At 35.1% G+C, this 22,429-nt stretch overlaps 1 protein-coding gene and 1 pseudogene across 2 annotated transcripts in view; one reads left to right on the top strand and one right to left on the bottom strand.

Moving 5' to 3' along the window:
* Nucleotides 1–22,429, top strand: part of TTC26 (tetratricopeptide repeat domain 26) — a 34,448-nt gene that overhangs the window by 2,882 nt on the left and 9,137 nt on the right. For both annotated transcript variants that reach the window (XM_006185341.3, XM_032483453.1), the window contains 12 exons: nt 114–206; nt 1,594–1,708; nt 3,360–3,409; nt 5,367–5,512; nt 6,454–6,625; nt 12,533–12,607; nt 16,037–16,139; nt 17,431–17,486; nt 18,613–18,666; nt 19,478–19,541; nt 21,008–21,096; nt 21,356–21,439. In XM_006185341.3, coding sequence (XP_006185403.2) covers nt 114–206; nt 1,594–1,708; nt 3,360–3,409; nt 5,367–5,512; nt 6,454–6,625; nt 12,533–12,607; nt 16,037–16,139; nt 17,431–17,486; nt 18,613–18,666; nt 19,478–19,541; nt 21,008–21,096; nt 21,356–21,439 — 1,101 coding nt within the window. The remainder of the gene's footprint in view (nt 1–113; nt 207–1,593; nt 1,709–3,359; nt 3,410–5,366; nt 5,513–6,453; nt 6,626–12,532; nt 12,608–16,036; nt 16,140–17,430; nt 17,487–18,612; nt 18,667–19,477; nt 19,542–21,007; nt 21,097–21,355; nt 21,440–22,429) is intronic.
* LOC106729698 lies at nt 9,009–11,335 on the bottom strand (annotated as a pseudogene).

Here is a 22,429-nt window from a genome sequence, read left to right on the forward strand (position 1 = left end):
ACTATAACTCAATAAAAAATGTTTAAAAAAACTTAACATAGCAGTTTTTTTAAACAGAGGGTTTGCGATTCGAAGTATTAATGATTTTTTTTTCATGAAATTTTAACATGAAGTTCAAACGTCATGTTGGGGAACAAGAAGAGGATACTAATTTGTGGATTGGATACTGTGCTTTTCACCTGGGTGACTACAAGAGAGCTTTGGAGGTTAGTTAAAATTTTTTTTTTTTTGTGGAAGGAGGGTTTTGAAATGTCATTAAGCTTTGTATTATAGTAATACATGCTCATGGTAAAATTCAAACAATATAGAAGGAAACAAAGTAAGAAGGGAAAAAAGCAACCCTGTCTGCCTTCCTCAATTCTATTTCTTAAGTTAATGTAAGTAACCATTGGCTCATTTTTGATGTATTGTTTCAGAAATCTTCTATATATGTTCAAGTATATGTTTGTGTGTCTGTTTACTTCTTGCTTTTAGATATATACTAATGAGATTATTCAATATATTAACATTAGTACTTTCTTAAGGAAATCTTCAGGAGAAGAAAAATAAGCCCTTTTGATAAAAATTTCATGATTCTTTTCTCAAAAAAAGTTCATTGTTATTTTTTTGGTTAACTTTAGACATAGGAAAGATTCTATTCTCTTTATGTTTTTTAAGTGTAGTTTGGAGGGTTGTTTGTCATGGTCATTGGAAATCCAACAATATAATAAACAATCTGTGAAATTATGGATCTACATAAAATTATAGATGCCTTATGTCAAGCAGTTTTTAATTCATAAATGAAATTGTTTAAATATTTCCCATATATTCTTACTCTCAAAATGTAATCTAAAGATATTTAAAGAATCTGCAATACTAAAATGAAAGTATCCAAGATTAAGTAATGAGGAAATGATACGAACAAAAGCAGCAAAACTGGTGAAGGAAAAGTGAAAATGTGAAAAGGGCAGAATAGAAGCTGGTAGTATTTGTGAAAGATGCAGGAGAAAAGAGAGTAGCCCAAATGGAGTGTGAAAGGAAAAAGGCATCTGGTGAAGACTGATAAATAGTAAAAGAGTGTTTGGAAAATATAGTTGTCAAAGTGAACCTTAGAAAGTGTCCTTAGCAGGAACAAAAAATAAAAACAAAACAAAACAACAACAAAACCCCACAGAATTTTAAAATGTAAAGCCAAGTAAACAAAGCCAGAAATCAATCAGAATGAAATGAAATTTGTAGGGTATTAAGGTTATCAGATTTTAAGTTAATTGAACCTATGCATTTTAAATAAGATATCTTTTGTATGTGTCTTTAAGTTAGCAAAAAGAAAATATCTTAGTTACTTTTCATTTCTTCAGTTGTTAGCCCTTATCAATATTAAAAGGGGGAAAAAACAAGTGTAAGGTTACCTGGACAACAGCCCTGCCTAGGCAGGATTGAGCCTTAGCTCCCATATTTAATATTGCAGGTATAGAATAGTTGAGGAGCATATAGAATTCCCTAAATGTGAAGTTGCCCAGTCGCAGTAAGAACTCCCATTTCACTATACATAAAGGAATGGCCCATTGACTCTTTTACTGCCAAAATGAGATCACTGCTTGATGTATATTTCAGGAATATGAAAATGCAACAAAAGAGGAAAATTGCAATCCTGAAGTCTGGGTGAATCTAGCCTGTACCTACTTTTTTCTTGGAATGTATAAGCAAGCTGAAGCAGCTGGATTTAAAGGTAAAATGGGCCCTTTTAATATCTGATATTTATCACTAAGAATAAGAGTCAGTTTGGAGATTTTAAGACTTAAATATTTAATTCTTGTTTCTATTAAGTAGAAACCAAGTGACATTAGAAAGCTTAAAAAAAAAAAAAAAAAAGCTCTACTCTTCAAAGAGTATTGGATCCTAGCAACTTTATGTTTGAAGAGAGTGTTAATCTCTGTGCTGCTTACCCTCCCCACTCCACCTCCCTAAAAAGCAGAAGGAGCTGCAACCAAAAAGCAGAAGGATGAGAGAAGGAAAAGGTCGCAGTGTCTTTCTTAGGCCCCACCGTGATAGGAAGTTCATGCTGTTGGTAGGAGTTGGGTTTAGTTGTTAAAGCTCTCATGAATGTGGATTTTATAGCTTCCTTTCCTGCTTCTGAGTGAGAAGCCAACTAATTCCAACTTGAAGAACAGATTTCTTCCCTTTTGCTTTACTTGCCATGACAGTCATCTTAGGAGAACTGGATTCAAATTTGCAAATAAGAGTAGGGCAAAAGAAAAATGTGGGAGGAAAGATTAAGGATAATTAGAGAATGAGGGGGAAGGGCATAGCTCAAGTGGTAGAGCGCATGCCTAGTATGCACGAGGTCCTGGGTTCAATCCCCAGTACTTCCGTTGAAAAACCAAATAAATAAACCTGATTACCTCCTCCTGCAAAAAAAAATTTTTGAAAAATTTTTTATTAAATTCAAAGAAATGTTGAGAAAGTGGCAAAGGAATTTTTGTTAGATTTGTTAGGGAAGAATGTATTCCAGTGTAAAATTCTTAGAGAATTAACTGGTATATGCATATTTAGAAAGAATTTCAGTTCAAATTCATGGAAAATGTGGACATTGAAGTCTCTTGATTTGTACCCACATTGTTTCAATTTACTAATGCAGTTTTTCCTAACATAGTTATAAAGACCTTTGAGTTATTTACTTTATCTCATGTTTCTAGCTTTATCTGTGCCTAGAACAGTGTTAGACATTTGTAAGGCGATCAAGGTAGCCATCTCTGTTTCCATGTTTTTTTTTCCTTTTTTAACATCAAAGTATGACTTTTTGATGTTAAGAGATACAGGATCAAGTGTCCAGAATTAGGACAATTTTGCAAGAGTACAGAGGGGATCTGGAACTTGAATGGTGTTAACCTTTTTGCTTGGCCACCTGTTTCAGGTGGCAGATTATCATGCCAGAAGATCTGTGAAATAGGGACTGGGATAATATTTAGGAAAATATGGCAACAGAATTGTGAAAAGGAGATTTCAGAAGGAATTGACAAAGAACACTGGGAGAACAGCTGAATGAGAGTAGATTCCCACGTGGATGAGGCGACTGTGCTGTTTACTTCCAGGTCCAGCGTGTGAACGCCACAGAGGTGGGCTGCTTCTCGAACTTGAGGAGCGCTGAGCTTTACCACGAAGGAATCAGGAAGAACAAGTGGTGGGCAAGAGCAGAACCTTAGAGATGTTGCTGCTCCTGCAGTAGGACTAGCTGAAATAATATGTATTATTGCAGAGACATGTCAGGATGGGTAAGGATTTGGGAAGATTTATCTGAGTCTCATGCCATTCCTGCAAGGGACTAAGTGCCATAGATAATTGAGTCCTTAAATAAGCAACTTGGATTTTTTTTTTCTCAGCTCCAAAAAGCCGACTTCAAAACCGCCTCCTCTTCCACTTGGCTCACAAGGTATTTATGTTCTCATTTCACACTTCCTGTGTTTATTTTTTTAAGTAAAACTTTTAAGTATTTCTTTTTTTAAACTGAAGTATAATTGACTTTATACTTTTTGTTTTTAAAATGTTTTTCTTTTTCTTTCTTCTTGTTACCAACAAGTAGAAATACTTGTTAATGATATTTCTAGAACAAGTAGGATATAGGTGTTAATTTTATAGGATTTTCTCCCCCATCAGTGTTTTTTACCCTCTTCATTTATTCATAGATGTTAGGTTTCAGTTCTTCTTAAGCAGTAGTCATTTAAGATTAGTTTGTTTCCACAGTCCTATTGTCACTTAGGAAACAGACCCAAAGACACCTAGTCCTGACTCCTGGAAATAAATACACACTTTTCAGAATTGCTTTATAGCAATACTTTTGATAAGCATCATAAAATGATTTTTAAAATAATACTTCATATTATAAAATTATACATTAATTCTATTAAACAAGATATAAATAAGCCAAAAAAATTAGAGAATATAACATCTACTATATTTAAAGCTAACTACGTTTTAACCTTTGGGTATATCGCCTATTGGGATAATTGTGGGGGTTTTGCATATTTATATTTTTGTTTGTTTTCCAGAATGGGATTCATGCTGAGAATGTATTTTTGTATTCTGCTTTTTTTAACTTATCTTTATTATATGAGCGTATCTCTGAGTCACTAGTCTTCAAAATTATAAATTTTTATAGCAGTGCATCACGTGCATGTGCCATAACTTATTCAGCGTTTCCTAGTTGTTTGACTTCTAGGTTGTTTTTTAATTTCAATCATAAAAATGTAATTCTATACAGACTTGTGGTTGCCAGTGGGGAGGAGGGTGGGAAAGAATAAACTGGGAGTTTGAGATTTGCAGATACTGACTGGTATATATAAAATAGATAAACAAGTTTATACTATATAGCATAGGGAAGTGTATTCAATATCTTGTAGTAGCTTATGGTGAAAAAGAACATGAAAATGAATATATGTATGAATTCATGTATGACTGAAGCATTGTGCTGTACGCCAGAAATTGACACAGCATTGTAAACTGACTGTACCTCAAAAAAAAAAATTAAATAAATAAATAAATAAAATAAAAATGTAATTCTAACATCCTAGAAATAGACTTACTGAGTTTTGAGTATGAACAATAAAAACTTAAAACTTTGAATTAATATTTCTGAATTATTTTGCAGAAAGTTTATCTAATCATCCACAAGCAATATTTGAAAATAATTATTTTTGGTGCATTTAAAATTTTCACATTATAATTCTCTCTCTCTGTTTAGTTCTTTCAGTTTTTGTAGACTCTCAGTTTTTGCATACACATTTGCATACACATTTAGAATTGTTATGTCCATTTAGTGAATTAAAATGTTTAGCTTTATGAAATATCTCTTTATCTCTAAAAATCTCTCTTCATGTAAAGACTAGTTTGTCATATTTGTGTAGTTATGCCAGCTCTCTTTTGGTTACTGTTTGCCTATTACATCTTTTTATAGCCTTTTACTTTCTACCTTTCTCTGTCCTTCTATTTTAAATTTCTCTCTTATAAACAGCATGTAAAAAAAAATAAAGGGACATGCAAAACAAGGAAAGGGAGAAAATACAAAGACATAGAAAAGAAAAAGAAGGTAAGAGGAAGATGGGGGTCAAGTAATTAATATTAGGGGTAGCTTGCAGGCTTTCCGTTGCTAAGGCTCAGCTATTTTCATTCATAAGGCTGTTTTCATTCTTTCTCTGAAGGAGGGAGAAAGCAGACAGGGAGCAGAAGGGGAAGAGGGAGAACACAGAGACACATGGCTGGAGGAGAAGGAGGAGCTAGCATCTCTGTGTTGAGTTCTCTGATGGGAATCTTCACACTTTTTCTCTCTTACAATTTTTCATCTTTTTTTCTTTTTCTTTCTTATAATTTTTTTTCCTCTCTTACAATTTTAGTTTAAAGATGAGAAGAAGTTGATGAACTTTCATCAGAATCTTCAGGATGTCACAGAAGATCAACTCAGTTTGGCTTCAATCCACTATATGCGATCTCACTACCAAGAAGCTATTGATATTTATAAGCGAATACTTCTAGATAACAGGTCTGTGTCCTTTATGCCTCCTTGAAATCTCATTTTGTTAGTTTCTTCTGTACCTAGTTTGGCTGAGGACCCAGTATCCTTTGGAGCTAGTGTCACCTTGTGTTCAAATCTGTTTAGCTAATAATCTGGTGAGATTAAGAACTCCTTATAGTCTAGATCAGGGTTTTTCCACCTTTATTTCTTTATCACCCTTCCAAGAAGCCATCTTAGACTTTTCTCCCGACTAATTGCCCTCCCATGAAATTTTACTACCGTAGATGTGCCGTATATCTGTTTATGTACTGTACATGTATCTATGCTTTATACATAAAATGAGCACAATTTTCTACTTCTCCGTAAGAACCAATGTTTGCCCCTTTGGGGGTGATATCACACCTATTGAAAATGCATGATCTAGTCGTATCATTTTCATGTTGTAGTTACACTGTAGGTAACTTGCTGACAAAATTAGAAGCAAACCATTCTGAAGAATGAATATTCCACTTTATCTCTGCCCACTGGGCCTCTCTCCTGCATCCCCGGAATATTTCAGCGACTCCCTTGTCCCTTCTTTTGCTTTACCCTCTCAATCTCCTACCCGTTCCCATTCTCAGTTATCAGCTCTCCTTGCCTTGTCTGTCCGTCCTCTGTATGGTGTCTGCTTATTTGCATTTATGCTTAATTACAGATTATGCTAGTTTTTTTTTTTACATGAACAGGGAGGAGTTAAACTTTTCCCTTTCTCCTCTAGTTGTCATCTTTCACTCTGCTTGTATCAAAACACCCAAATACTATAATACAAAAAGAAAAATACTACACTGATTGTATTGCCTTCTTTCTTTAAGAGAAGAAATGTCCTTTTTGCCTTGCTGTTCATTTGAGTCATTAAGAAAGACTGTAGTTTGACAACATTTCTATGAAGTAGACTTAAATTGTTAACCCTTAATTCTTTCATCTTATAGGGAATACCTTGCCCTCAATGTTTACGTGGCCCTTTGCTACTACAAGTTGGATTACTATGATGTGTCTCAAGAAGTTCTGGCTGTTTATCTTCAGCAAATCCCTGATAGTACCATCGCACTCAATCTCAAGGCCTGTAATCACTTTCGCCTTTACAACGGCAAAGCAGCTGAGGTAGTGATGAAATTTGTTTTTAACTTACTTCATTCCAACTTGAGTTACCCCACACTTCACAGATTATTCAGAAACCTCTGTTGTCTGTTACTCTTGATTAATATCCCTTTGTTATTGCCAGTGTGATTCTGTAAGAACCTAATTGTATGTTTATATTTAACAGATATTCTAAAAACAGTGTTGACTTCTGAATGTTCTATGTGTGTCTAATATACTGTAGATGATCTATGCCTTACATTAACTTAAATATGTCAAAACCAAACACTTCTGCTTTTTTCCCCTAAAATATGTTTGTGGCTCAAAGTCATCAACATGTAATCAGAAACCTAGGATGTCCATCATTCTCTTCTCCTTCATCTTCCGTCTCATCATCCACCAGTTCCTATCAGTCCTGTGTCCTAGATGTCTCTTTTATCTGTCCCCTCTTCTCCTTTGCCACTGCTCTAGTTCAGGCATTCCTCATCTCTTATTTTAGTTCTGTAAGTAATTTCTCTGCCTCTAGTGTTTTTCTCTCTAGGCCAGCCAATGAGTTTGTTCATACACCCATCTTCTCCTACCATAGCTTTGCACAACATTCTCACTTCCTGGAATATCTTTCTCTGCTTGGCATACTTCAGTGTCTCCTTTCAGGTTACCCTGAGAGGCTATAGTGGCAGACATTAATAAGTACTCAGAAACTTGTTACCTTGTAAGTACTGTGCTAAGTGCTTTGTATCCATGATTTAGTTTCCCTGACAATTCTGTGGGTAAATTCTGTTATGGCTCTCTTTTTATAGGAAACTCAGAGGGTACAGGAGGCCATACATTATTAACTATACACACACATATACATACATATAGATATAGATATAAGTAGAGCTATAAATAGATATATAGGTAGCATGTTCTATATTTTATCTATATACAGATTCAGGTATATGTATCTATAATATAATTTATGTACAGATAGTTTTAGGTTAGCCCTGAGGGAGCCATGCTTGGAAATTACTTCCTTGATTATTATTTCAGTTGATATCAGAAGCCACCAAAATTTAAATATAAAATGTCTGCTTGTGTCAAAGTTCTAAAATCTCACCTTGCCCAAAAAGCAGTTTAAGTGGCATCATACCACCCTAGAGTAGGCAGAGGAAGGAAAGAAACTGAAACCAGAAAATTAGCTACTTTATCAAAGCAAAATGTATTGTGTAATAGCAGGGAACACTGTTACCATGCTTCACAATAACAGGAGATTCAGCTGCTGAGTGAAACAGTGTTTAGCAGTTGGCGGGGGAGAGGATGGGATGGAGAGCGCATGCCCAGATTCACTTTTCATGGCTTATGTCGATAAAGAAATGCCTGTCAGTTAAATTTCTTAGTAAGCAATGGAGCAGTCCCTTTATGTATTATATAAAATACATTCTTGGAAATATTTATTTCAACTAGAGTCCCTTGAGTCTGCCTAATTGACCAGTTCCCAGCATCAGCAGTTCAATAGTAAACTGGATTTGTAATTTGATCTCATTAGGGTTTTCACCTTTTGGTTAGAACAAAGAAAAGAAATGTATTCTTTCCTTTCTACCTTGAGTCATTCTTGAGGACTTTGCCAATTGTGTTATAAGGTCCAACCTATTAAATGTTTGCATTTCGTCTGACGTGTTCTTTCCATAGTCTGGTATGGGTGGCACGGCAAACCAATATGCTGTAGGTCTAGCGCTGTCCAAGTCAGGACATCAGACTGCACTTTCCACCCCCAAAGGCATGTTTTTTCGTTTGAAATTGTGTCCATGCAGTTCACATATTGATTTTATAATCTTCTCCTGCAGTAGATGACTATGTCAGATACAACCTGAGAAGCTTTTTGGTGAGATAGCAATAGGATATAGTTTGTGTTTACTTATGATTTTATTAAACCATTTAAAAGCAGGCATTCCTCTAGTAACTTTTGTGATGAGCTCTATATTATATGGTTCATTCTTTCCTCAAACACCAAAGCATTCTACTCTTCTATAGTAAGCATGAAAGTAATAATCTGTAGTGATTCACTTAATCTGACAGTACTTTGAATAACTTGCCCAAAGTTATACAACTAACAGGTGAGAAATTCAGGTCTCAAACCCTGACTCTAAAGCCCATAGACTTAACCACTAAAACTGACTGCAAATTTAGATGTACATTCCTCTTTGTTCTTAATTCATATGTACACCTAATGCTATAGCTACTGAATAATAAGCATGATTATATTTATATATGACCATGATATGGTTATAATAATATGGTTATTATATCTTACCAATAGATAGTTGGTAATAATATAGCTATTATGTACGATTTTATACATATATGTGTGTGTGTGTGTGTATATATATATATATATATATATATATATATATATATATATGTATATAATCATGCTTATTATTTTGTAGTTGTCTAATTATCTTTTTTTTTTCTGAAGAAGTTTTATTTTACCCAGAGGGGAGGGGCTCTGTCCTTCTTGGCTGCTGCTTTCCTCATGGCTGCTAGGACATTAGTCAGCTCCTCTATCTCCTTTTTGGCGTGGTTGTGTGTCCCCACCCTTTTCTTGATGAACTTGAGGGCCTGCTTGTCCTTGGAGACCTTGAGCAGCTCCGCGGTAAGTCACTCGTAAGGGGCGAAGCTGCACGCCTCTCAGATCACGTCCCGCTGCACTTGATTACTTGATGAGGCACTGGCTACAATGGCTGTGCCTGGACTTGCTCACATTCTTGGTCACCTTGTTGAGACTCACAGCTGTTGGGTAGCACAGAGCCTCGGCCCTGACTGCACTGGGGCCCTGAGGGTCCAGATGGCGTCAGATCCTATGTGTCACAGAGCCTCACTTACCTGCTTTAATTATCTTTAATCTAGATAAACTCACTCAGGGTTGAGAATGTCTTTTTGACATTTGTATCCTAGGACCAGGCACACATGAAGTTGATGCCAAATAAGTAATGGTTGAGTGAGAATTTAAAATATAACCAACAAGTTAAGGGAGAAACACATTTAAAGGAGGAGATTCAAAAGAGGTCAATATAGATGAAGACTGAGAAAAAAACCATTGGATTTCATAACTGGCATTTCCTACTTTGGTTAGGGAATCATTATTATTGGGTGTTGAAGCTAGATGCCAGGGAGATACAGAGCGAATGAGTAATCACTTGGACTGGAAATTGCCCTAAAGGATATGGTGGAGGTTTGACAAGTAGATGATGAAGAAACAGAAGTCATGAATATGGGATGCTGGGGAAAGGAAAAGAGAACACTGGTTTCAGAGGGTAAAGAAACCTTACCCCTCAAAGTGGGAAGGCCTCCAGGTAGTGAATAAGAGCAGGAGCTGTGAAATCAGGTAGACCCGAATTCCAGTGCTAGCTTACTAGCCATGTGGCTTTTGGTGAACTACTTAACCTCCTGAAGCATCATCTGCAAAATATGCAAAATAATAATGATACTGAATTATTGTAGGTTTCTGTGATGTATATAAAGTCCTTGATATACACAGTGAATTCTCAGTAAATATTAGCAATTATCAAAGATTTTGTAGGCCAAAACAGTTAAATTTGTCTTTTTCTTTATGTTTAGTGCCTTCTGTATTTTAAGAAATGATTTCCTAGCCCAAATCACATTCTCTGACATTATCTTTCAAAAGCCTTATTGTTCTGCCTTTTTCAAATCCAAATTATCTGTGGTTATATTATAATTAAAAAGTTTAATTTCTCAATTAAAAGACAAAGGTAAATTAGATTGAACAGGCAAAAATCCTAATATATATTTTAAAGATAGGACACAGAAAATTTGAACATAAAAGCATTTGTTTGATGAGGAATATTTCCTACATGGTTTCTATCATGTTGTCATGCTTTTAGAAAGGTCATTTTCTCTCTAACATAGTTAAGATGACCTACAGCTTCTATTTATAGTTTTATGTTTTAACAGCTTTATTGATATAACTAACATACCATACAGTTCATCCTTTTAAAGTATGTAATTCGATGGTTTTTTGCATATTCACAGCTATGTGCAATCTTTACCACAGTCAATTTTAGAACATTTGTTATCTCAGAAAGAAACTCCATGCCCTTTAGCTGTCAACCCTTATTCCCCCCTTCTCCCAGCCCCAAGCAACTGTAATCTACTTTCTGTCTCTATAAACTTGCCTATTTTATGTATTTCATATAAAAGGAAGCATATAATATGTGATCTTTTATGACTGGCTTCATTTACTTGGCATAATGTTTACAAGGTTCATCATGTTATAGCATGTTTTAGAACTTCATTTATTTTTATGGGTACACTACATTTCTTTTTCCAGTTGTCAAGCTGATGGATATTTGGGTTGTTTCCACCTTCTTCTTCTTATGAATAATACTGCTATATACATTTGTATACATGTTTTTGGACATATTTTCATTTCTCTTGGGTATATACTTAGGAGTGGAATTGCTGGGTCATATGATAACTCAATATTTAGTTGAGGAACCGCCAGATTGTCTTCCGAAGTAACTGTACTAGTTTACATTCCCACTAACAATGTATGAGTTTCAGTTTCTTTACATCCTTGTCAATGGTTGTTATTCTCTGATTTTTGTATTCTAGCCATCCCAGTGGATATGAAGTGGCATCTCATAATATCGATTTATATTTCCCTGGTGACTAACGATGTTGATAATCTTTTCATGTGTAGTGAGTGCTGCTTACATTCTGTGCCCTGGGCATCTCACTTGCCTCACCGTTAGTCCTGGCAGGCCCTACCTGAGATCAAAGCTATCCTCATAATATTAAAAGGTTTTGTCTTTTCACTTTCATTCGCTCAAGTGTGCAGTGAAGTTTTCCAGAGACAACGTGATTTCAAAATAGATTGATTGCAGGTACAGATATGCCGATCTAGCTGTCATCTGTTAAACCAGACAGTAAAGAGACTCACAAAAATGTGAAACAGTACCACTCTTCTTATATAATTTTTGTTTTGGTAAACACAGGGGTTTTTTTAAATGAAAAATGTGTTATTTGTGTTAATGTGTGATGGGCTTACTATTACTTTTGATTAATTGAATACTTAAAATTTCTGTTTTAATTTCTAATACAATAACTATTGATGGCTATAACCCACAAAAACAAAATTTCTTTCGGTCCTTAATACTTATGAAGATTATAAAAGAGATCTTGAGATGAGAAAGCTTGAAAACTGCTGATCTAGCCTAATGTTACCCAGGATGTAGGAATTGCTTCTGTGAACAAGAGAAGAGTTTAGTAAGAGGATTGCTGAACAGGCATGCACTCCCATGTGACATCAGGTAGAACAAGTTTGTAGTGCTTAGTGAGAACAATCAAGAATTTAATTATTTGATCCAGAAAAGCTTAGCTTCCCGCTGATGGAAGTCAAAGAAGGAGGTGAGGAGGATTACTCAAAATTATAGATTGGCAAGATGGGAATAGCAGGAAGCTGGGGAAGGGGCTTAGTGAGCCTAGGGTTGTCGGTGAAGACACTGTGGTAATGGCTGACCATTTGTTCTAAGGGGTGTTAAAGGAGCAGGATAACCCGATGCTATGAAAATTCAGGAAATAGGTGGAATGGTCAGATCAAAGAATCATCCTGAGTTGTTAAAAGTTTAGCTCCTTTAGCACATTTGACCCTGAAAGAAAAAAACTAACTCTAGTAGTCTTCAGACTTGGGTTCAGGTTTCAACTTACTGCTTAGTATAAGGTTCAATCACTTAATATTTATAAGCCCCAATGTTCTCATCTGTTAAATGAGGATAATAATAGTTACATTGACTATTTCTTAGAGTCCTGCAGAACAAATGAAATAGCATGTCAAATTCTTTGTGAACTGTAAGTCGTTGTAATGTTTTATATGTGATGGAAGAACGATACACTTGTCATTTTCATAAGCCTTTCCTTTTTTAATTTCAGGCAGAACTCAAAAGCTTGATGGACAACGCTTCTTCTTCCTTTGAATTTGCTAAAGAACTCATCAGGCATAATCTGGTGAATAATAGTTTCCCGTCTTGACTGACTTGAGTCCTACCCTACTTCGATACATCACAGCAGTTAGAAAGATGAATGTAGGGGATGTCTCAACAAATCTTTCTCGACTCCAGGTGAACTCCTTGCTGTGGAGGAGAGAGAATGAGCTTAAGATATCAGATCCTCTCCTCAAGCAAATCCTTATTAGGAGGGCAGGAATGCATACTTAACGTTTAGAAAGAAGTGTAAGGCAGCGTAGATCCAAGTGTTCATTTCAGCAAAGACAAAGGAGCACATTCTTTTGGGTTAGAATAAATGTGAAGGACATCCTGGTGAAAGTAAAACTTGAGCTGGAATTTAGAGGCTTCATTTGAGACAAGGATATAGAGTTAGAGTGAGGGAGACATATGTGAAAGGTTGTGAGCAGACTGAATTTACTAGAACAAAGTTTGCACTGGGGTATAGTGAAAAGTAAAGTTTCACTTCGTGAAAAAGTAAAGGGGCGGTTAGGTTTAGGGCTGGATTATGATGGCCATTACTTAACAAAACCAAAAAAAAAAAAAAAAAAAAAAAAACAAAGAGAGAGAGAGAGATTCAGATTAAGTTTGAAGTTTGATTCTATTGATCTCACAGTATAGTGGGTGCCAAGCAGCTGTGTTCAACTGAGACACCTGGGGACATTGAGCAAATTATTTAGTATTGCTGAGTTTCAGATTCCTCATCTAAAGCTGACAATAATAAAAATAACTACACCTTTTCCTTCTGATTCCTCTACATCGTTCTTTAGCACCAAGTCTCCCATTATGCCTGCTGAAAACCATAGCTGTTTTAGATTCTCTCCTCCCTTGTATCTCTGATATCTACTCCATCACTTAATCCTATTCATTGTTTGTTGGCAATGTCTTATATTTATTCCATTCCTCCTCTAACTCAGGCCTCTACCACAGATAGAGTTTTCTGTGGTTATTTTTTATTATGAGCTTCTGCCTCTAATCTTTTCACTTCTAATCGGATTTATAAATTAAAGCCAGATTAATTTTTGTGGAGAATGATGTGTTAGAGAGAGTAGTCTGGAAATTAAACTTAAAAAGAGATTAAGATGGGTTTAGGAGTTTTCATAAGAGAAGTGATTGCTGAAGAAAGGGTTAAAAACAGAAAAGTATGGCTTCAAGAGAGCATTTGTCTTTAAGGGGCTGGAGGAAAAATAAATAACACAAGAAAGGGCAGGCAAGAAAAAGCACCCTGATAATGTACAGTTGACCCTTAAACACTTCAGATTTGAACTGCATAAGTCCACTTATACATGGATTTTTTTCAATAGTAAACACTGCACAATCTGAGGTTGGTTGAATCCTGGGATGCAGAGGAACCACAGATGTGGCTGGCCAACTGTAAATCATACTCAGATTTTGACTGTGTGGAGGGACAGCCTCCTAAATATCCCCAACTGTTGTTCAAGGGTCAACTGTAATGTCATTAAAATTTTTTTTTAATTTTTAGTTTAATTTTTAAATTATACTCTGTTTACAGTTATTACAAAATATTAACTATATATTCTTTGTGTTGTATAGTACATCCTTGTAGCCTGTCTTACACCCAATAGTTTGTGCCTCCCATTCCTCCACCCCTATATTGCCCCTCTTCCTCCTTCCCACTGGTAACCACAAGTTTGTTCTCTGTATCTGTGAGTCTGCTCCTTTTTTGTTATATTCACTAGTTTATTGTATTTTTTAGATTACACATATAAGTGATATAATACAGTATTTGTCTTTCTCTATCTGACTTATTTCACTTAGCATAATGCCCTCCAAGTCCATCCATGTTTCTGCAAATGGCAAAATGTGTTCTTTTTTTAGAGCTGAGTAGTATTCCATTGTATAGATATACTGCATCTTCTTTATCCGTTCATCTGTTGATGGCCACTTAGATTGCTTCCAAATGTAATGTCATTTACAACTACACATTTTAAATAGACTTATAAAAATAATGATGGATGGACTTCACCCTGCAGAGATTTTTATTGAATGGTTGGGCTATGGTTCAGCTAACAGTACTTTTCTTAAAAGTTTCCCAAGTGGATATAATATACAGCCAGAGTAAAGAACCTTTTTATATACATATGTCTGGAAGGTGCATATTAGCTAGTGACAGGAATTATCCCTGGAGGGTGGGATTAAAGAGAAAAGTGAGAATATGGAAATTTTCCTTTTTCCTTTTATAATACTGTATGTAAGGTTTTTTTTCCAATGAATACAGATTACTTTTATAGTTTAAACAAAATCTGAAAAATATTAAGCAATGTAAATTTTTGTTATTAGCATCAACTTTTACGGTCAGACCTGGGGTCAAAAGCAAGCTACATGATATACTAGCTTTGTAACTTGGGCAAGTTACTAAACATTGGTGAGTCTCCATGTTCTCAGATGTAGAGTAAGGGAAATTACAGTACCTCCCTTATTCCTTGTGAAGATGAAATGAGGTAATGTGTATAAGGTGCTTGGAAACAGCGTCCAGCATATAGCAAACATTCACTAAATAGTGCTGTTGTCATGCTATGGCCATCAGTGTCAAACTGCAGGTACGTCACAGAGCAAGAGGACAGAGAAGTCCATTGAATTTCGTTAAAGAGGTTAATTTGTGACTTGTAGAGTAAATTTACTAGTGTGCAGAAAGCAGAAGCCAGTTTCCTGGGAGGTTAAGGAGTGAGAGGATGAGAAGAACGTTGAAACAGTGAGCCACATACTTATGAAGTGTGGCATTGAAAGAAAGGAGAAAAATAGGGTGCTATCCAGAGGGAACAGTGGCACCAAGTGGACGACTTCAAGAGAGCAGAAACCTTTGTGCAGGTTTAAACCCTTTGTCCTAGTAGGACCAGGACTAATGAAATAGAATGATTGATTGATTCAGAAACAAGATCTAGGTGGAGTAAGTGTTTATAAATTCCTTCGTGGAGTTTTTGATGTAGAATATCTGTCTAGAAGAAAGTTTCATTTAATTCTCGGGTACTTTAAGAATTTCTGTCTTTCTTTATATATGTATGTATATATATTTTTTTAACTATATATTTTTAAATTGAAGTATACTCAGTTTACAATGTTGTGTCAATTTTTGGTCTACAGCATAATACTTCAGTCATACATGAACATATATATATTTGTTTTCATATTCTTTTTACCATAAGTTACTACAAGATATTGACTAGAGTTCCCATCTGCAGTTCTTTTGAAGAGAAAAGGAAATGTATGCAATAGGGTTATGCCTTTATTCTATTTCTTATAGTTTAGATAAATATATTTTTGAAGCTCTCTCTATATACACATGACCTTCTTTCAGTAATATATTTATCCTTTCAAAGAATAATAACTGTTGTAAGTGACAGCTCGTTGAATATTTCCACCAGTAAATATACTCACACTTATTGCCATAATAACAGAGTTTCTCTGTCCTTAGGTTGTTTTCCGAGGAGGTGAAGGGGCTTTGCAGGTTTTGCCTCCCCTAGTTGATGTCATTCCTGAAGCTAGGCTAAACTTAGTGATTTACTACCTTCGTCAAGGTAACAGAAATTTGTCTTCGTCTTGCCTATAATGAGATATTTTAGAACATTTAGTTTCTAACTGAACTACTTGCTTAACTTTTAAATTCCATAATACTTCCAAAAAGTGTTTGCAGCAGGTTCATAGGACAGAACACACTCATTGGTATTTATTTGTTGTGCCCTTTCTCTTTGTCCTTGCTTTCCTCTTCTGTTGCTTCTAACCTTCTCCCTCTTTCTGTTTTTCTCTTTTCCTCTTATTTTTCTGCCCTTTGTTCTCTATTCATTCCATTTCAGTTTTTCTGTTTTTTCCCTTCTCCCTCCTTGTTCCTTCTTTTCCTTGTGTCCCCCTCTGTACAAGGTACATCTACTTTTTCTTGAGTCTTTTTAATCATTAACTGTTTTTTATTTGCTCTAGTTGTCTGCCTTTCTGTTTCTTTGTACCCCCAGCTTCTTGTGAGAAATATTATGATTCAAACAGAGTATGATATTTGTTGCCCCTAAGTAGGGATAAAATTGTTAGACACATACTTAAAGCAGTCTTTTATCTAACAGTTATGAGTACAGGGTAGGAGCTGCCATGCATCAGTGCTGGCACTCTGTCACGGACCTTGGACTAACAGTGTGGGCCTTTTTAGGTGCATGGTAGAAACCAACCAGACAACATATTCCTCATCGAGGAAAATGTAAGTGTTTATTAAAATAAGAACATGAACTTGCAAATAGTTCTCTCTATTTGATATATAAGCACAGAGAAATACGCTTTTGGATAAGAACTAAAGAAACACCTTATATATATTATAAATTAATTTTTATTATAAAAATTTTCAAACATAAACAAAAGTAAATAGCACAAACACCCAAAATGAACACCCAGATGTTCATCCCAGATTCAGTACTCTTCAAGAGATTGCCAGTCGCTTTTCATTTATTCTACCTTCCCCTTTTTTGTTGCTGAAATATTTTAAACAAATCCCAGACTTCATGTTACTTCATTCTTAAATACTATATTTATATATATATATTTAAAATTAGTTGTTTTTCTTATATATTTACAATGCCTTTGACATACTACCCCATCCGTGTATTCAGCTTGAACTTTTAGATGCTTCATGGCTTCGTATGGGTTCCCTGAGGATATCTGGTTATCTTTAGGGTAAATTCTCAACATTGAACTTGATAGAGAGTTAGGGGATGAAAAAAACAAATCATACTTCCCATGAATGTCTGAAGGATCTTATCTTTTGGGGACTGTTTCAGAAGAGTTTGCTAGAATACAGACTAGTGTAGCTACTTATTTCTTGTGTTTCAGATGATGTACAAGAAGCTTATAACTTAATTAAGGATCTGGAACCCACTACTCCTCAGGTAATTGAGAATGTGTTATATTTTTACTAACCAAGTTCTGCTGAAGGTGGAATTTCAGAAAGATAGCTGGAAGGCATATTAGAGAAGGTTCCTACTTGTGGAGTCTCAGGAAAGGTCATATTATTGATCTAGGAATGTTATTTGAGACTTTTGATAGGAGAATGAATATTCTGGGCTTTTTGGTACTTTTAAACTCCCACATATGTGGTCATTTCCTCAAAAGGGTTGAGGTTTGAAAATACTGAAATCTATTATTCTGATAAAGCTAGGTATAGAAACTCACCTCGCTAGTATAATTAATTGTCTGTACTGTATCTTTGTCCCCTGCTGGGTTGTTAGCTCCTTGCAGTCAGGGACTGTGTCTGTATTGTATCTCCAGTGCTGTGCACGCTAGTGTGTACATAACAGGCATTGCACTTACTGAGTGAAAGAATGACTGAAAAATATTTCCAGACCTCATGAAATCTAAACAGGCATATTTCTCAAGCTAATTAAAAGCTTCAGCATCTTTGGTACTGTTCTTTTTACGAGCCTTCTTAAATAAAAATAGCACCCATGTAAAAATTGATAAACCTGCCAAGGAGGGTATCTTAAAAGTAAAGAATCAAGTCCGAAGGGCATACAGGGAGGCAGCAGGACTCCAAAAGAGAGAATACTTTGCAAATGGAAATCAGAGAATATTTTCTCTTTTTTTGAAGAAAAGGATCACTGGCAAAGGAAGGTTATTATATCATTGGAAAGGGAAAATAATATATATGATGTGGTCACAGAGAATGGCAGTGACTGATAAGGTATAAAAATTATTGCATAAACATTTTATTCTTAATTTTACCACTGAATTGAAATAAAAGCAAGATTTAACTACTGAGAGTTTACACTGAGTTTTTCTGCTGACGATTGAGAATTTACAGATACGGTGAATTCTGTCATGTGGACACTTTCCTGGAAACCAAATGAAAGTCTCCTGATGCTTTTATTCAAACCAGGGATAGAACAGAGAAAAGTGATTTGGGAGAACTTTCGATAATATATATAAAGCATTGAGTTGACGCAAAGAATTAATTTGGACGATATCTCATAGCTTCACATTTCTTTTAAATTAACTAGTGATATTCCACATTTCCAGGAGTATATCCTCAAAGGAGTGGTCAATGCAGCCCTTGGCCAGGAAATGGGTTCGGTGAGTCTCAAACCACTGGTAATCTATAGTTTGCAAAGTTACCGTGTATGGAAAAGATCAAAATGAGTGTCGAAGTTCAGCCAGCAGTATGCCTTCAAATAGGCTCTTCCTTTTATTTCTCCATATCCCCCACCCTTTTTTCACTGACTCTTTTTTTAACCTTGCATATCCCTGAGCTATAATTTTGGCATCTGTAAAATGGGAATAATTGTTTCTCAGGGAAATCTTTTTATAAATACTAAAACACTGACTAAAATTAAGCTCTTATTCATCTGAATATGGCATAGTAAGTTCTTTTTGGAACAAAGGGGGATACAAATAAATCTTTTTACCTCCAGCTCACTCCAAAGTGCCTCATCTAGGAGATAGGTAATAAAGAGCTATTGAATAAATCAATTATTTCAGTTAATAAATACTTTTTGTTATAGTCATAGTTCCTACCACAATGTCAGATATATGATAAAAGAGCAATAAATATTTTGCTCTATTTCTTAAATGAATGAATGAATGAGTTCATTTAATGAAGGTACTTTTAGGACCAGCATTGGAGATTGGATTTTTTTTTCTCTTTTCTATCTGACTCTGAGTAGGTTTAATTCAATTGCAGATGATCATTTTCTGGTTGCTTATGCTAACACAAATTAGTACTATTATTTTGAGGAGGATTTAAAACAAGGGTATATGTTAAATCCTACCAAATATGTTAAAACCATAAGGTATAATTCAAATTATATATTTTCTGCTTTTACAAATTACATATTTTTCAGCTTTTGTATATTTTCCTCTGTATCAGCTCTGCTTTGTTTTTCAGAGGGATCATATGAAAATTGCCCAGCAGTTCTTCCAGTTGGTGGGAGGATCAGCTAGTGAATGTGGTATGTCTGAAATCTGTACTTAGGAGCATGATTCATAATTGGGCTTGGTCATATAATGACTGGTGAAGTTCATTCTCTGTCCAGGGGTACATCTGTTAGGCTTCCCATTATGAAGTAGGAACTCAGACATAGGAGAGAGTATTGGATTAGCCCTTCTTAGCATTTCAGCTAAAATGGGATAAGAGGATATAAAAATAGAGGAGAATAAACACATTCTTTGGTTCATAAGAGTTTTAAAAATTTGATTCTGTTTTTGCTTTGAAATGGTAACTTTTATTGATTTTTCAAGAGCTCTTAATGTATAAAACTTTTGTTGTGTTGTAGATATTTTTTCCAGTGGGTCATTTGCTTTTAACTTTGTGTATGGTATTTTTTTCCCACATAAAAATATTTAAATCTTAAGTTTATCTCTTCTATAATGATTTCTTACATTGGTATCAACCTTAGAAAATGCTTTCTTACCCTTGAGTTATTGTAATATTCACCTATGTTTTCCACCAGTAGTTTTATGGCTTCATTTTTATTATTAAAGTATTGATCTCATCAGTCAAGATTCAGCATAAGATTTGAGACAGGGATCTAATTGAAAAAAAAGGGCTCCTGGCTAGTTAGCCAGTATGAACCAATATAGCTGTCTGTACCAGTTACCAATGGCCACCATCTATTCTGATGAACAGTGTTCATGTTGAACTAGCTATTAAATACTTTAATCACCCCTGGATATTCATTTTCTTTCAAATATTTCACCATAACCAATTATTGAAAAATATCTTCTTTCCCCATTTCAATGTATTAATACAATAAAAATTTATTAAGGTGTTGGGGATACAACAGGAAACAAAACTAACCAATCCCCCTACCCTTTTGCCATGTATAGTCTAGTGGGACAGACTATAAACATAATAAATAGATTATATAGTATATCTAACTGTGATAAGTGTTATGGGGGGAAAAATTGAACAGAGTAAGGAGGATTGGAAGTGACAGTGGCAATGGTGGGATGTTATACTAATCCTCTGCTACCTCAAAGAGCAATCTGTTATCAGACAAAAAGTTGGTCAGGATCAAGAACAGATGGTTCTGCAGCAAATAATTCCTCCATTTGAGACTGGAAGTGTAGGTTGTCTTAGACGAGTAATGATGGAGACTAAGCCACATTAGCCGAGTGTGCAGGTGTTGGGTGAGAGAATCAAAGCCCTGGAGAAGATCTGGGGAATGCTGTAGCCTGCAGGACATGTGTTCATTTTGGATTCTGAGTTAACTGCAAAGATTATTTGTCAGTCTCAAGTACTGCGGCCTCCATCATGCTGAAGTTTTGTCCATTGAATAGAGTCTCTCATTTCAGAGTCTAGAAAGATGTCTTGAAATACATTCGTATCTCTAAATTATGAAATAACTCAAATCTCAGCTAAAAAGAACTTTCAGTTTCATGAATACACCTGGTTTCTTTTCTCATTCCATTTCAGATACAATACCAGGGAGGCAGTGCATGGCTTCATGTTTCTTCCTGCTTAAGCAATTTGATGATGTTTTAATTTACCTCAACTCATTTAAGGTCAGTATAGAATTTCCTGGATGACTTTGTACGCAAAATTCTATACATAATATGCCAGAGATAAGATTCTTTTAGAGATGACCCTTTTACTATGGTGTTAGTAGTGGCATCAGCTAATTGCTTAAGATTATTTTTGTGTTTGTCTGGTAAAACTGATGTTTTTATATTTTATTTGTTAATGTTCAATGTGATCTGCAGTCAAATGCTCTACCCCTCAGCTATACCCCACGATGTGATCTGTTCTTGGGATGTTTTTCAGAGTTACTTCTATAATGATGACATCTTTAACTTTAATTATGCCCAAGCCAAAGCTGCAACTGGCAATACCAGTGAGGGTGAAGAGGTGGGTACCTGCTTTTGAAGGCATTTGAATGATTCTGTCTAAAAACATTATCATGTTTTTCTCGCTGAAATTAAACATTTAAGGGTAAAGGAGTATTAAAAGTTCCTTTGTTCTTAGGTTACATTAAAAACTACAATATAAATAGACATACAGATTTTATAGCCACATTAATGTTTCTCTTTTTTGGAGAAATTGTATAAAAAGTAGCTCACAGCAAAAAAAAAAAAAAGGTGACAATGAATATATGTATGTTCATGTATAACTTAAAAATTGTGCTCTACACTGGAATTTGACACAACATTGTAAAATGACTGTAACTCAATAAAAAAAGTTAAAAAAGTAACATACATGGAGAAAAGTATACAAATCAAAGTACACAGCTTGATGAATTTTTAAAGTGAATATTCCCAAACATACCAAATAGCATGAAATAGAATATTATTATTGTTATTATTATTTTAAAGGCAGATCAGTTCTTTGTTGTTTGGAAGGAGGTAATTAGGTTTATTTATTTTATTTATTAATTAGGGAGGTACTGGGGATTGAACCCAGGGCCTGGTGCGTTCTAAGCATGCGCTCTACCACTAGAGCTATGTCTTCCCTCCTTGGGCTATTATCATAACCCTAGAAACCCTCTCATATCCTTTTTGAGTCAGTTCCTTCCTCCAAGGCTAACCACTGTCTTGACTTCTAACTCTAAGATGATGATCTGAATGATCGAGAATAATTCAACTGAATTATTTGATTCAATTTTATTACTCAACAAATTATTCAACTTATTCAAATTCTAAGTATTTTCCAATTTCTGTTACATTTAGAAATGATCTTTTCATCATCTTTGGCTGTGAGTTATTCTAAAGCATGTCTCATGATTTTCTAGTATGTGTGTTATCCTTTCCAGGTTATTTTATTTTGATTTCTAACTGAATTGTTATTGTGGTCAGAGTGTAGTCTGTATAACACCGACCCTTTAAGATCTGTTGAGACTTC

This window comes from Camelus ferus, chromosome 7 (genome assembly GCF_009834535.1).
Source record: "Camelus ferus isolate YT-003-E chromosome 7, BCGSAC_Cfer_1.0, whole genome shotgun sequence".
Taxonomy (NCBI): domain Eukaryota; kingdom Metazoa; phylum Chordata; class Mammalia; order Artiodactyla; family Camelidae; genus Camelus; species Camelus ferus.